This window comes from Sinocyclocheilus rhinocerous, unplaced genomic scaffold (genome assembly GCF_001515625.1).
Source record: "Sinocyclocheilus rhinocerous isolate Xijiao unplaced genomic scaffold, SAMN03320098_v1.1 scaffold5167, whole genome shotgun sequence".
In the NCBI taxonomy this organism is placed as follows: Eukaryota; Metazoa; Chordata; class Actinopteri; order Cypriniformes; family Cyprinidae; genus Sinocyclocheilus; species Sinocyclocheilus rhinocerous.
In genome coordinates this window covers 90,756-104,747 of record NW_015657484.1, presented here as the reverse complement: position 1 = coordinate 104,747, position 13,992 = coordinate 90,756, and the positions used below count along the sequence as shown (strand labels likewise).

The 13,992-nt window shown below is 36.5% G+C and overlaps 1 protein-coding gene across 1 annotated transcript in view; it reads left to right on the top strand.

The window, feature by feature from the left end:
* The window catches only part of LOC107721024 (protein sidekick-2-like), a 98,913-nt gene that overhangs the window by 11,825 nt on the left and 73,096 nt on the right, over positions 1-13,992 (top strand). The window contains exons 2-3 of the mRNA XM_016528877.1: positions 1,748-1,854; positions 4,210-4,357. Of these exons, the coding sequence (XP_016384363.1) occupies positions 1,748-1,854; positions 4,210-4,357 (255 nt within the window). The remainder of the gene's footprint in view (positions 1-1,747; positions 1,855-4,209; positions 4,358-13,992) is intronic.

Below are 13,992 nucleotides of genomic sequence, written 5' to 3'. Positions count from 1 at the left end.
TTGCTGTGTCGTTTATAAAGGCAGAAATTCATTGCTGTGAGTTTTATCAGTGATTTAGTGTTATAATCAAATTCATATTTTGTGTAATTCAGTATTTCATAGTTGAAAAGCAAATTGGTTCTGTAGTCTTAGTTGGTTGTCTGCCATATTGGCTTCAATATAAGTAATGAGGGTCCCGGAATAGGAATGTAAAACTATTGGTACTTGCTTATTTATTCACTTGTAGGCCTCACTAAAACCTGTGACAGTTTTTTTCTTTTTTACTTCCACAGTCATTGTGTATGTTAGAGCGCCACCTACTGAGGGGAAGCTGATAATACAAACACATTTACATTCGGCACTGAAGCTGAAGAATTCAAGGTCATTACAATGAGATGGGAATATAGCAAAAAATATATACTTTATAGCTGTATTTATATTCTCCCAGGAGTGCTTCATAAAAGATAAGGAGCATACGTTGAAATGAAAAGTGCGTGTGAGAGCCTGACGGTTTTGACAGATTACAGAGATGTTCGCTTTGAGAAGGACGGCGGTGACAGAATGAATGAGAGTCATTTGTACATATAAAATATACATAAAACGCTTATGCATCGCTAATGAAAGGCACTCTGACAGCTGGGCATTACATCATGCTTCATGCATAGTCATTATTGTGGTTTTAAGAGTAAACCTGCTATACAAAAGAGAAAAGCTGCACGCTAGCATTCAGTTTTGAAATGTGCCATTTTGACATTTTTAAGCCAGTTACATAACTATATAGGATAACACTTTATTTTAAGGTGTCCTTGTTACACGTTGCATGTACTTACTATTAAAATAACAATATATTATGCATTATTACATGCAAGTAACCCTAAGACAAACCCTAATCCTAACCTTAACCATATAGTAAGCACAGTATGTGTAGTTAACAGGACACCTTAAAATAAAGTGTAACCCTATATAGAAATATTATTAGTAAGAAGTACAGTAAAAAATAATGAAATCTGGCTTAAAGATAATTTGGTATGTTTTGAAGTGCTTCAAGTAAGAATCTAAGGATAGTAATGAAGAATAAAGTGTCTGAATGACAAATTTATATGATCTTTTTTATAATTTCATAAAAAAGAGATCAGTGAAGCAGTTGTTAATATTGTCAATATTTAAAAAGGTATAATAAAACCTCAAAATATATTTGGAGTCAAATTCATATATATATATACATGTAAACATAACATATTTTAAAAAATAATGAAAAATGAAAATGTATTCCTGTGATTGTAAAACTGAATATTCAGCAGCCATTAATTCTGTTTTCAGTGTCACGTGATTCTTTAGAAATCATTCTAACATGCGGATTTGCTGCTCAAGGATCATTTCTTATTATTGTAAAAGCTGGAAACATTTGTGGTGCTTACATTTTTTGTGGATTTTTTTTTTTTTGATGAATATAAAGTATAGCAAAAAATATATACTTTATAGCTGTATTTATATTCTCCCAGGAGTGCTTCATAAAAGATAAGGAGCATACGTTGAAATGAAAAGTGCGTGTGAGAGCCTGACGGTTTTGACAGATTACAGAGATGTTCGCTTTGAGAAGGACGGCGGTGACAGAATGAATGAGAGTCATTTGTACATATAAAATATACATAAAACGCTTATGCATCGCTAATGAAAGGCACTCTGACAGCTGGGCATTACATCATGCTTCATGCATAGTCATTATTGTGGTTTTAAGAGTAAACCTGCTATGTTTTATCTCTCACAGGTATTTGATACCATCTCTGGACAGATCGCATGCTGGCTTCTATCGGTGTATTGTGAGGAACAGAGTCGGAGCGTTGTTACAGAGGAGAACCGAAGTACAAGTGGCATGTGAGTAACCATAGTAACTCTCAACCACTTTGGATTTCTATGTTTGTTTGTCCATGTGTGCTTGTTACCAGACGGTCAAATTGTGCCTTAGTATGTGTGTGTGTGTGTGTGTGTGTGTGTGTTTCACAGGAACGGAAGCTGTTGGTGAGGTGGTGTACCTCTGTTTCATTAAAAGCTCCTCTGCAATGCCACAGCTGGTCCACTCTAACTTCCTCATTAGATTGATGAGGTTGTGTCGACCAATCACTTTGCTCTCTCAGAATTAATTTCATTCCTCCGTTTTATAATCTGTTTAGCATGAGCAACAGCTGCTGCGCTTGAACCAAGTGGCAAGTCTCTGGTGTTTCAAGCCAGAATCAAGTTTCACTGCCCACTGACCTCTCGACGACTGTTTTCGGTCATTATCGAAGTTTGATTTCTCTCTGGCGGAGTATGTGAGTGAAGCAACAGCAACTTCCTGTCTGTAATCGCTCCACTCCTTACTCATTTCCTGCTCGCGGATGCTTGTTCGATCCGTAGCAAAAATTTAGCCTAATTTGCTGTAAAGTTCTTTCAGTATGTTTGTTTTTATCTCTCAGCAAGGAAAAATTTAATTAATCAAAAGTGATGGTAAAGACCTTTATGTTAGAAACATTTTGATTTTAACTTTATTTGTATCCTGAAAAACTGTCATGGTTTCCACAAAAAAAAAAAAATTAGGCAGCACAACTGTTTTTAACTTTGATAATAATCTGAATTATTTCTTGAGCAGCAAATCAGCATATTAGAATGATTTCTGAAGGATCATGTGACACTAAAGACTGGAGTAATGATGCTGTAAATTCAGCTTTGCCATCACAGGAATAAAACACATTTTCAAATATATTCAACACAATAATTTTAAACCGTTACTGATTTACTGTATTTTGATCAAATAAATGCAGCCTTGGTGAGCATAAGAGACTTCTTTCAAGCACATTAAATAATTGTACCAACCTCAAATGTTTGAAGAGTAGTGTATTTTAACAATGTTTACTCAAAATTGACTCCGTTTTATTATCAGTTGACACGGCCATCTTCATTTTAGAACTAACATATCTGTGAACTGCCATGTGCTCACAGTTAGCAGCCCATGCTAATAACCTAAAAATGGCCGACTGTTGTCCAATTATTCAGGCTGACTGATGTATCGGTCCATTGCTTCTTATTATGGCCTTTCATATCAGGATATGTGCAGGTACTTCACTTCTGGTCAAGATGGAAGTACTTAGACCTTATTTTCTTTCCTAATTTCCCTTTCAAGCACCTGTGCAATAATTGACATCCAATTACCTTTCGTTTCATTTGAAGGATGAAGTGAGAGAAATCAAATACAGGAGTCAATACACAGGAAACGGCATTGTGATATCAAAGGCAGGGCATTGCCATGCTGGATATTGTATTATTTTTTAAGTGGTTTTCCGTAATTAGCTTTTTTGATGAATAATGCTCTTGATATTAAAGATGCTGCCTTTGATTTTGAAATCTCTTCCACACCGTGCAGCTTGAAATGGTGTTCGTTTCGAACTTTCCTTGCTAACAAAAGAAATAGTTCATCCAAAAGTGAAAGTTTTTTTCATTTATCCCCCCTCATGTCATTCCGACCCCATATTACTTTCATTATTCCTCTGACATTCTGCCTTAGACCTTCTTTTGTTATTTATGAAAGTAATAATAATACAGGGTTGTAATAACATCAGGGCGAGTGAATGATGACAAAATGTTCATTTTTAGGTGTGTTACCCTTTTAAAACATACAAGTTGAGAGTAAAAGTTGCTCTACGAACCTTTTTCAGGGATTATCCAGAAGGAATAAATTGACGTTATAAACAGGAAGTTAGCTACTCGTGTCTGTGTTCCTGCAACAACGTTCTGCTGAATCAGATAGGGGTGTAAATACAAATGACTGCTGATTTAACGCATGGTGAATGTCCGTTCGGATGAGTCAGTTCTGGTCACTATCATGGCTGATAGCTAGCTGGCACATATCATCCCCAGTCCGACGGCAGCCGTGACGATGTCTGGCGCTGTGTCAGAGCACGTCTGTCAAACACTGCCCAACTGAAGCAGATGGTGAAAGGCACTAGAAGACACTGGAAAATCCTGCTGTGTCTCTGGCAAAATGACAAACGTTAATACTGCAACTGTTTTTTTATCTACTGATGTAGGCACTTGTACCAGAAATTATAGTCTGTTTGTATTTGTAGTGGATTTATGAGTCAGTATTTAGACAGACGTTTAATGCTGAATGCTAACATATGCACTATATAAGAGTTTTAACACATGCGTGTTTTGTAATTTACTCACTCTTACCATTTGTTTTGTGTTTGTCTATAGATATGGGAAGTTTCGAGGAAGGGGAACGGGCCCAAGCCGTATCCCAAGGAGAAGGAGCCGTAATACCAGCGCCTCGCATTCGCTGTTTCCCTCAACCACAGGTTACCTGGTTCAGAGACGGACGCAAAATCCCTCCCAGCAGTCGGATGTAAGTTTGTGAATCTGTTGGGTTTCTTTTTCCTATTCCGCCTTTATCGTGTCTTTATCTTTTTCATTCTCCAAGCAGTCTGATTGTACGTGATTGTTTTTGATGGATCTTTGTAACTATACATCTAGTCCGGAGATACACACACTGTGTTGTATTGCCTCCAGGTGTGTTTCTGAATGTGTGTGTGAGCTCGTGGAGGTGTTTGTTTGTTGTCATATGAGCATTTATTGACTTGCTGGCATGAGTGCTCTCAAAAACCCAGATAAGTTATGAGAAGCTCACTTGTTTTCCAGAATCAAACACTAAACATCTGCAGAGCAAAAACATCTACAGTCCTGCAGTCTATCTATTGATCGTTCATTCGTTCGTTCGTTTTTTTCTGTTTGTCTGTCTGTTTCATTCGTTGTAATGTTTGCCCCCAAAAAGTGTGTGGGACGAATTTATCATTTTGTTCGTTATTTCAGTTGTTGTATTGTTTGTTCTTTGTCTATCTATCTATCTATCTATCTATCTATCTATATATCTATCTATCTATCTATCTGTCTTTCTGTCTGTCTGTCTCAGTTGTTGTAATGTTTGTTCTTTGCATCTATCTATCTATCTATCTATCATCTATCTATCTATCTATCTATCTATCTATCCATCTATCCATCTATCCATCTATCTATCTATCTATCTGTCTGTCTGTCTGTCTGTCTGTCTGTCTGTCTGTCTCAGTTGTTGTATTGTTATATCCATCCATCCATCCATCCGACATTCGTTTGTTCATGAATTTTGACTGAATTAATGCTTTAATCACAATTGCTTTGCATCAGCTGTCATTGCAAAGCCTTTGAATGATGTGTCCAAATATTTCCGTTTCTTCCATTTTTTGTCTTCCTCACACTCTGTCTGCCTTCCCAGGGTTCTCCTTTCAGCGCTGTCATACATCTCGCTTGCACATGGACGTCTGTTTCTAGCTCTGAGCCAAGGTTACCTCGTGCAAATGAGTGGAGCAGATAGCATTTATTCCAGGAAAATCATTTAATTGAATTTTAATCAGGCCATTGGCACCTCTGTCGCAGTTTCAAAGACTCTGTGAAAAATGGAAATAAGCGTAACATTGACCGAGACGCCCATGGAGGACTGCTAGTCTGTCTGAGAGCGTCCTGCCGCTTCTGACTCCGTCTGCTCTAGATTGGTGAATTCTAATCTCTCGCTCTTTATTTTCCTCAGCCACTGAAGCCTGACCAACATTTGCCCATCAACCAAATTATTATTTTTTTTTCTTTCTTTCTTTTTCTCATGTCGGGCAAGAAGAAAATGAACAGATTTTGTAGTAAATTGAGCTGTAGATTGGTAAAACTTGTCCAGCTTACTTTATTAAAGTATAATGTAGCTGATTTTATTTGATTACTTTTTGATTACTTTTCTAAATTTCTAATGTTTTCAATTGTTAATCATTTTCAAGCATGTAAACCAGGCAGGGTTAACCTTACAGTAGTACTGAACACTGATTACTGTCAGACTTTCAAAATCCTTCATCACTTGAATTAAGATTATACTATTTAAATTTTAAAGGAGACATTGCATGCAAAATATCCTCATTTGCATATAAATGTGTCTTGGTAGTGCGTAGACACAACCACTTTACAATGATAAAAATCCATTCACTCCTTTTTTTGAATCCCCCCAAAACCTAAAGAGTTATCAAGCCAATATGATGACTCTCAGAGCAGCTGGAGATGACATTCGTGTTCATATCATCATATAGTGAGATGGCAGAAGCTGAAAACACCGCGAGCGTCATCCACGCTTTAGTATGTCTAAACAAAACAGTGCGCCGTGCCATCCGCCATTTATTCATTCATTGCAGAAATCATGGCGCCTTATGCGTGATATCAAATGCTTCCGCAGATTTATAGTATTACTATAGGATTTCACCTGAGCATTGCGAATCATCGCGGCTTTTGAGAATCGATATAGAATCGACGTCATTTAAAAAAAAACCGATTAATCGAAAAATCGATTTTTTTTTTTGCCCAGCCCTACTATCTATCTATCTATCTATCTATCTACTGTATCTATCTATCTTTCTATAATTCGATCTTTCTATCTATAGTTGTATCTGTATCTGGCTATAGTTGTATATATAGTTCTTTCTATCAATCCATCCATCCATTCAGCCATTCTTCATCCTGTTTAGCATGCCATCCATCCATCCATCGTTTTATTGTTCTGTCGGTCTGTATATCTTTCTCTGTCTGTCTATTTCAGTTGTTGTATTGTTTGTTCTCTGTCTGTCTGTCTGTCTATCTATCTATCTATCTATCTATCTTTCATTCTATAATTCGATCTGTTTCTCTATAGTTGTGTATGTATCTGTCTATATCTATCTATCGTTCTGTCATTCTATTGTTCTATCCTTCTATTATTCTCTCTATCATTCTAGCTATCGTTCTGTCATTCTACGAAACGTTCTATTGTTCTGTCTATCGTTCTGTCTATCAGACTATTTATCAGTCTGTCTGTCTATCTATCTATCTATCTATCTATCATCTATCTGTCATTCTATAATTCGATCTTTCTCTCTATAGTTGTATCTGTATCTGTCTATAGTTGTATATATAGTTCTTTATATCCATCCATCGTTTTGTCGTTCTTTCGGTCTATATCTTTCTCTGTCTGTCTATTTCAGTTGTTGTATTGTTTGTTCTCTGTCTGTCTGTCTGTCTGTCTGTCTGTCCATAAAGGGACACATCTGATGTCTCCCTTACCGTCACTCGGTGTGTCCCACAGCAGTCTTGCGTGTCGAAGACGGCACCCTCCCATCATGACCTTCCTGCCTACAGGGAGCGAGAGAGTGGCTTGAAAGCAGTCATTTAACTGCAGTAGCCATTAGTCTTTCATTATTGAATAGGAATGCAATTGAAAGGCCCTTTTCCACTGACTGCATTTGATTTGTTGTGTTATTTGGGAGGGCTAATGTTGTGTATAATCAGAACCTCGGATGGTAAACACATTCCAGGAGCTGCGCCACTCCAAGCGAGTGTTAAAGGAAAGGTGCTATTCTGTTTTCTATTTAGAATTCGTCACTTGCATTCCGACCTGATCCACTAAAGAAATCGGTTTAGATAAGAGGCCAATAGTCCTCAGCGTTTGGATGACTGTTACTCATTCGACACTCTCCTCTTTGAGTTTCTCTTTTCTAAAACACCGTTTCTAACAGGATCCCCTTAAATGCTTGGTTGTTAAGGTTTCAGGCAGCTCTTGTGACACACGCCAGCACAAACCAGTCCCTCCGTAATGACAGAGAATTCACAGTGTGTAATGGTGACAAGACAGGTGATGGCATTTCTATAGCATGCAGACATGCCTCTGATCAAAGAGGTTATGTTTATGCATTTGCAAGCTTCATTCAGTGTGTCCTGCAGTTTATAATCACAGGTTCGAGTCAGTTTTATCCAGCATTGGCATAAGTGCATTAAGTGAGATTGCATATTTTGGTCCCAGCTATTAGACTATTCCTCTAAACACAGTAATCAGCATATTTTGAATAAACTCACATTCTATTCTATTCTCTTCAGGGAATATAGGAAGTGCTTTCTAGTAATTAATTGTAATAATTTTGCACAGTAAATTAATAAACCGGTTCATTCCCTTTGACAACAGCACACAGGAGCGCAAAATACAGGTCATGATGAATCTTTATCCGTCTGTATATAGATGTATGTGCATTTCTAAAAATAATCTGTTTTCTCCCTCCAAAAATATTTCACAACCCTTAGTCATGCATCTTCAGAAGGTGTGTAAGTATAACATAAATTCAACCATCTGCACCTCACCTGCAGATGCACTGTGGTGATGTTTGCAAAATGTTGTGGAAAGTCTTAAAACGTGTTAAAAACGCATACACAATCGGAATATGATTACATTTTAATATTATTTGTGCATGGTCAGTGAGGAGTTTTTTTTACTGAATCCTACAGTAACTATATTGTAATATTCATACCATCATTCCAGACCAGATGTCAAAGGTCATAGAGGCCAAACACATTTGATCCAAGCTAGCATCGCATATATTTTTCACTGACATATAAGGCTTCCAGCAGTTTCAGCGGGGACGGTTATGCTAAACTCTTAGGACACATGGTCTGGCTCAGGTTCCTGTTAGTGGGTGGTAAAATTGAGGTTTTATTTGAGTGCTGAAAATATTTGACTAGTGTCAGAAAGGATTTCCTTTCAACAGACGCTGATGGCACCAGAGGGGCTACTTCTGGTTTTCTACAGCATAAAACTTGAGATATCGGCTGCGGCAGTAGCATTAGCTTTTGTTTGTTAGACAGGTGTTGTTCGCGTATGTGTGCACAACATGTTCTTCGACTCCCGGTTTTCCATTCCTGGGCATTTCCCTGGAAAATTCAAGCATATTCTTTCTGTCAGTTTTATTTGACCACCTGTATTCCGCTTGTGCTGTGTGTGTGCGCTGGATCTGCTTGTGTGTGTGTTCTGTCAGTATTCGTAAGTGTTCCCAGATATATTTACCATGCCTGTGTGCGCGTGATATTCGCTCGAGATCCTATTCTCTCTAAAGGGACCGTGGCTTGTGCCGTGCGTATTTGTCTATGTGTAATAGAGGTCATCGACTGCGGACTCTGCTGCTCCCTGGAGAGTGCTGAAAGAGCACTGCACTGACAAATGCCATTCCACTCGCTATTGTGTACATACAACTGTTATAGTGGGTCAGCAAACACACACAATTGAACACAGGCACACACAAGCTCTGTTTTGGGCTGCCTTGCTGTCTGCTTGCTAAATGAAATGAATCTCGTAAATGCAAATCTCAACTCAATTGGTTACAGTAGAATTTGATGTTAGCATTTTGCTAAGCTAACAGTCCCCTAATAAGTGAGGGATCATATAGAATAGGATCATATAGTGTTTATTTAGCAATCAAAACCATCTAGTTGTACATTATCCCACTTGGATATTTATACAACATAAAGCATACTTATTTGGGTAAAAATTATTTTATCATGTGAGAAAAAAAGATCACAGGGTGCTACGAGAGACGTGAAACCAGCACAGCTTCCTTCTTGCTTGGACGATGGCCAAATATACTGTTTAGCAGTTATTATGCAAAATATTTGACTGTATAATGCCATGATTTACCTAGCAGAATTAGACATTCGACAGAACTGTATAATAAACATGAAAATGTCCACGCAAATAGAATATTCCGTTTTTTGCTTTTTTATTTTTTGTTTTTTTCTTGTCAGTGTTAAATTACATATAAGTACGCTACTGTTCAAAAGTTTGGGGTCAATATGAATGTGTTTAATACTGATAATTGAGAATATTATAATGATTTCCAAAAGCTCATGTGACACTGAAGAAATTAGTAAAAATTCAGCTTTCCATTACAGGAATAAATTACATTTTCAAATATATTAAAATAGAAAACAGTTTTAAATTGTAAAAATATTTCACAATATTACTGTTTTTTGTTGTTGTTGTTTGTTTGTTTGTTTTTGATCAAATAAATGCAGCCTTGTGGAGCATAATAGACTTATAATAAAGAAGCATAATAATTTTCCTCTACTTCAGTGTATATTTGTAATCAACTTTTCTCTTTTATTGCATTTTGGGATTGCCTTCTCTTAATGATTAATCTGATGCATTTATGATTATTAATGCTTTTTACTTTTTGGAACAACCTTTGCATTGAGAGTGAACTCGTGTTGCCTTCTAATGCCGTCCAGGTTGGGAGCTCATAACATTTTGGAACTGATCTACAGACTCAATTTATGCACACATGTACAGTACAGTACTGTGTGGATTCTCCCAGAATGGCATCCTTTGGCAGACTTGCAGCAAGTGAATGCAGTAAATACCTCTGATGAGAAAACAACTCAACAGTGATACTAATTTTTCAGCTCTGTGATTCAACAAGAAACAGTCACTGATCACTGATTTCATGAAATCTTTCACTACCATGTGGGAGTACAGACAAAAACAGGCAGGAAACAAGTAAAACAAAAATATAAAAAGTAACTGCTTTTGGAATTTTCACACAAATAAGTAAGAGTAGAACTTGCTTCAGTGATACCAGGGTATTGTAAATGGTTGCAAGGATGTTGCTATGCAGCTAATAAGGTTTATGATTTTCAATGAATCATAATGTCTATATGATGTTCTGGTATTGTGGAAAGAATCACAAGTGTAAAAGAATGTCTTTCTTCAATAAGCCACCTGTATGATTTGACTTATAATTTGTCTGTACCACAAACATGTTTGTTAAAATCCCCCAAATATAAAATAAATACCAGAAATGCAGTTTCAGTATAGGGTTTCTTGAATATTTTTATTATATTACGTCATAATTCCTGACATTATAGATACAAATGTCAGATTTCCTGATGGGTATCTGGGTTACATGTTCTTTGGCATTTCTAAATTCATAATTTACCTCTGTCATATGTTGCCACCATTTATTTTATATTCATCTGTGCTTTCAGAAACGTGTATATGTGCTATATTTTTGTAGTGTGAGACATGTGCGATAATGTTTATTCATGACCTTTATCATGCGTGCGCTGTCAGTCAGTGTCGTATGTTAGCAGTGTAAATCATATTTTACTGTGTGTGTGTGTGTGTGAATGTGTAAAAAAGGAAATAATGTATGTGCAATTGTGCATATATAAATGTGTAAGTGTAAGTGTGTGTGTGTGTGTGTTCTTGACCGCCTCATTAGCTGCTCGGTCTGCTATCTGTGTCTTTATTCTCGTTTTATGTGCTCAGGTTTAGGGAATCACCTGAGATTAATTTGCAGTCTTGGGCCGCTCGCTGTCCCTCTTCCAATCCATAATTCAGCAGCAGTGTGGCTCTCTCCCTGACACCTGCCGCACCAGAACCCAGGCAGAGTGAAATATTCACTACAGATCATCACACCACAGCCGTTCGCCCTTATTAACCGGCCCCTTATCCATCTGGAACGATGCATCGTGGGCCGAAAACGGGAGAAATTGGAGACCAAGTGTGTGCATGAGGAGATATTAAAATCAATCATCCGCTCTTATGTCATCCCTCTATGTTGAGCTGCTCTAATCATACAGCAGTCATTAATCATTTCAGGAGGTTGATGTAATATCCTGTGACAGCCGGCTGCGCTTGAGCATAATGTCTTTATCGTGCTGTTGTTAAGGTTTATCTTCAGGCAAAGTGTAGGAATAGGATGAGGCTTTTGAATAAAGCAAACTGTGCTTTTGAAATCGTTTGTGTAATATTGCTTTTCAATTCAGTAAATGCAATCAGTAATTTCAATATTTTATGTGTTTTATCTTTACTGAAAGTGCTGAACTGTTTGAATTGGTTTAATGAGGGTTTTAGGACTAAATTAATTTGAAATATGCAGATACTCATGAATATTTGAATTTGAGTTGTTTTGTTGATGATTTGGTTTGCTAAAAGCTGTTCTGCAACACTCTGTGCACACAGTTTATGTTATTGGTTATTTTTATTGCCACTTTTTTTTTGTTATTTTTGGTTTCATTGCTGCTTTTATTGATGGGAATATGCATAATGGAAAGGGAATGATGGAGAAACATGATCCAGACAGTGCAAACTAGGCTCGAACTCACATCAGCCACACAAGTACCACAGCTCAATGTGTTTTAGGCTTGTTATTGTTTACTAAAACTATCAAAAATATTTTGGTTAATTAAAATAAAGCTGAAAAATGAACTGAAATAAAATTAAGTACCATCTTTACTGTTAATGCCTTTATTAACATAGATGTGAAAATCGAACTAAAATGGTTGTAATTCATGAACACTTTGAAATACAGACCTAAGACATTTCAAAAAATGAAAAGGTAAAAAGTCATAGAAATGTGAGTTTACTGTAAGAAAATTTACTGTACTAAATAAATATTTTACAAAAATATTTTGGAATCTAAAATCTATCTAATATCTAATATCAAATCAAAGCCACATGTCTAACTAAGCTGTGTTCCAAATTTGAAGTTGATATCACAAAATTGACATTCCTGTACGATTTTGTTTAGGCACTTTACCAAAAATAGCCAAGGGGTGGGTGGGTAGGTAGGTAGGTATGTAGGTATGTATGTATGCATTTATTTATTTATTTATATTTTATATATATATTTCCTATCACAAAATAGTCACCAAATATGGAAGCTTAAGAATCAAACCTTTCCAACGGTTTACAAATATTACAAAAAGTTTGATTCTAAAATATTGTGGTAAATTTTGTAATATGACACTTGACACCATCCACTAGGGGGAGGAGCCCACTAAAAGGATTTAAAGTATCAGTTCCAGTAACGCAATGTCTGGATTAACAGTTTAAAAGTATAAAATTCTGAAAACAAAAAAATGAAATTAAATAAATTAAAGGTAAATGCAAAAAACAAAAATGATTAAAAATGACAAAATCACATGAAAAAATTACTATATATATTACAGTTAAAATGAAAAATAAAAGCGAATTCAGAATATTAATAAATACTATAATACTATATAAATAATACTAAAACAACACTAATGTGTTTAACACAGAGCTGTGGGTCCAACATTAGCAGACTCATTTTAATAAATTTGCTTACAGTACATTTAAAAGCCAACATTAATTCTAATTAACCTAACTAACTTACTTTCTTAATACATGTTCCTGGAGTCATTTGTTTGTTTGATTTGTCAGTGAATATCCATTTCACTTACAAATGTTGTTTCATGATGAACTCAACTACAGGGATTTGAACTAGTTCTTTCTGACTGTGCCGCCACTACTATGTGTGGACAACAGATTGATAGAAAGGATAAAAAAAAACAAAAAAAACATTTATTTATAACCACAGTAATACTACAGAATTGCAGGTTGAAGCAGATTATGATATGAAGAAAATATGATGTCTTGTGAAGGGCACTCAGAAGTACAGACAGTGAATTAAAACTTCAGTATCATCCATAGTTATAATTATTGTATAGTTGTTGTTTGCTAAGGTTTATGTATACAGACACAACAGATTTAAGGGTGTCGTATAAAAATACACTGTACAATCGCGCATGCTATAGTCTTCTTACAATCATAAAGCCAAGAGAGAATGAAAGATAAGCAAAAGATCTGTCAGTTTTGCCTCAAAATATGCTGACTTTATCAGTAAGCATCTGCAGCCTTGTTGCGATAGCGGCTCTGGGGCTCCGGCACACATTTGGTATTCCTACAGTGAGATGGACAGATTCCTATTAGCATTCCGCACCCCGGAGGACTCGGGCCGGGGAACGTGGGTGCCAGCTCAAAGACTGTGGGTGTGTGAGACGGGTCGAGGGCAGCCACGCAGAACGAACAATTCTTCCTCAATTGTCCAACACATAGTCATAATGAGAAAACATTGATTGTAAACAAAGGAGGCACGGTAATTGGGACTCCATGGGGTAAGTGTCAGGACTCGACCCAGTGGACAGCAATGGGGCGGTCGGGTAGAGATGGCTGGTTATTCAAAGTGAGATGCGTGAATGTACTGCTAAAGAGGAAGTAGTGTTACATGTGTATTCTTGCCCCTTTACAAATTATGTCAACTTTGTTATATATATATATATATATATATATATATATATATATATATACCATGTTCA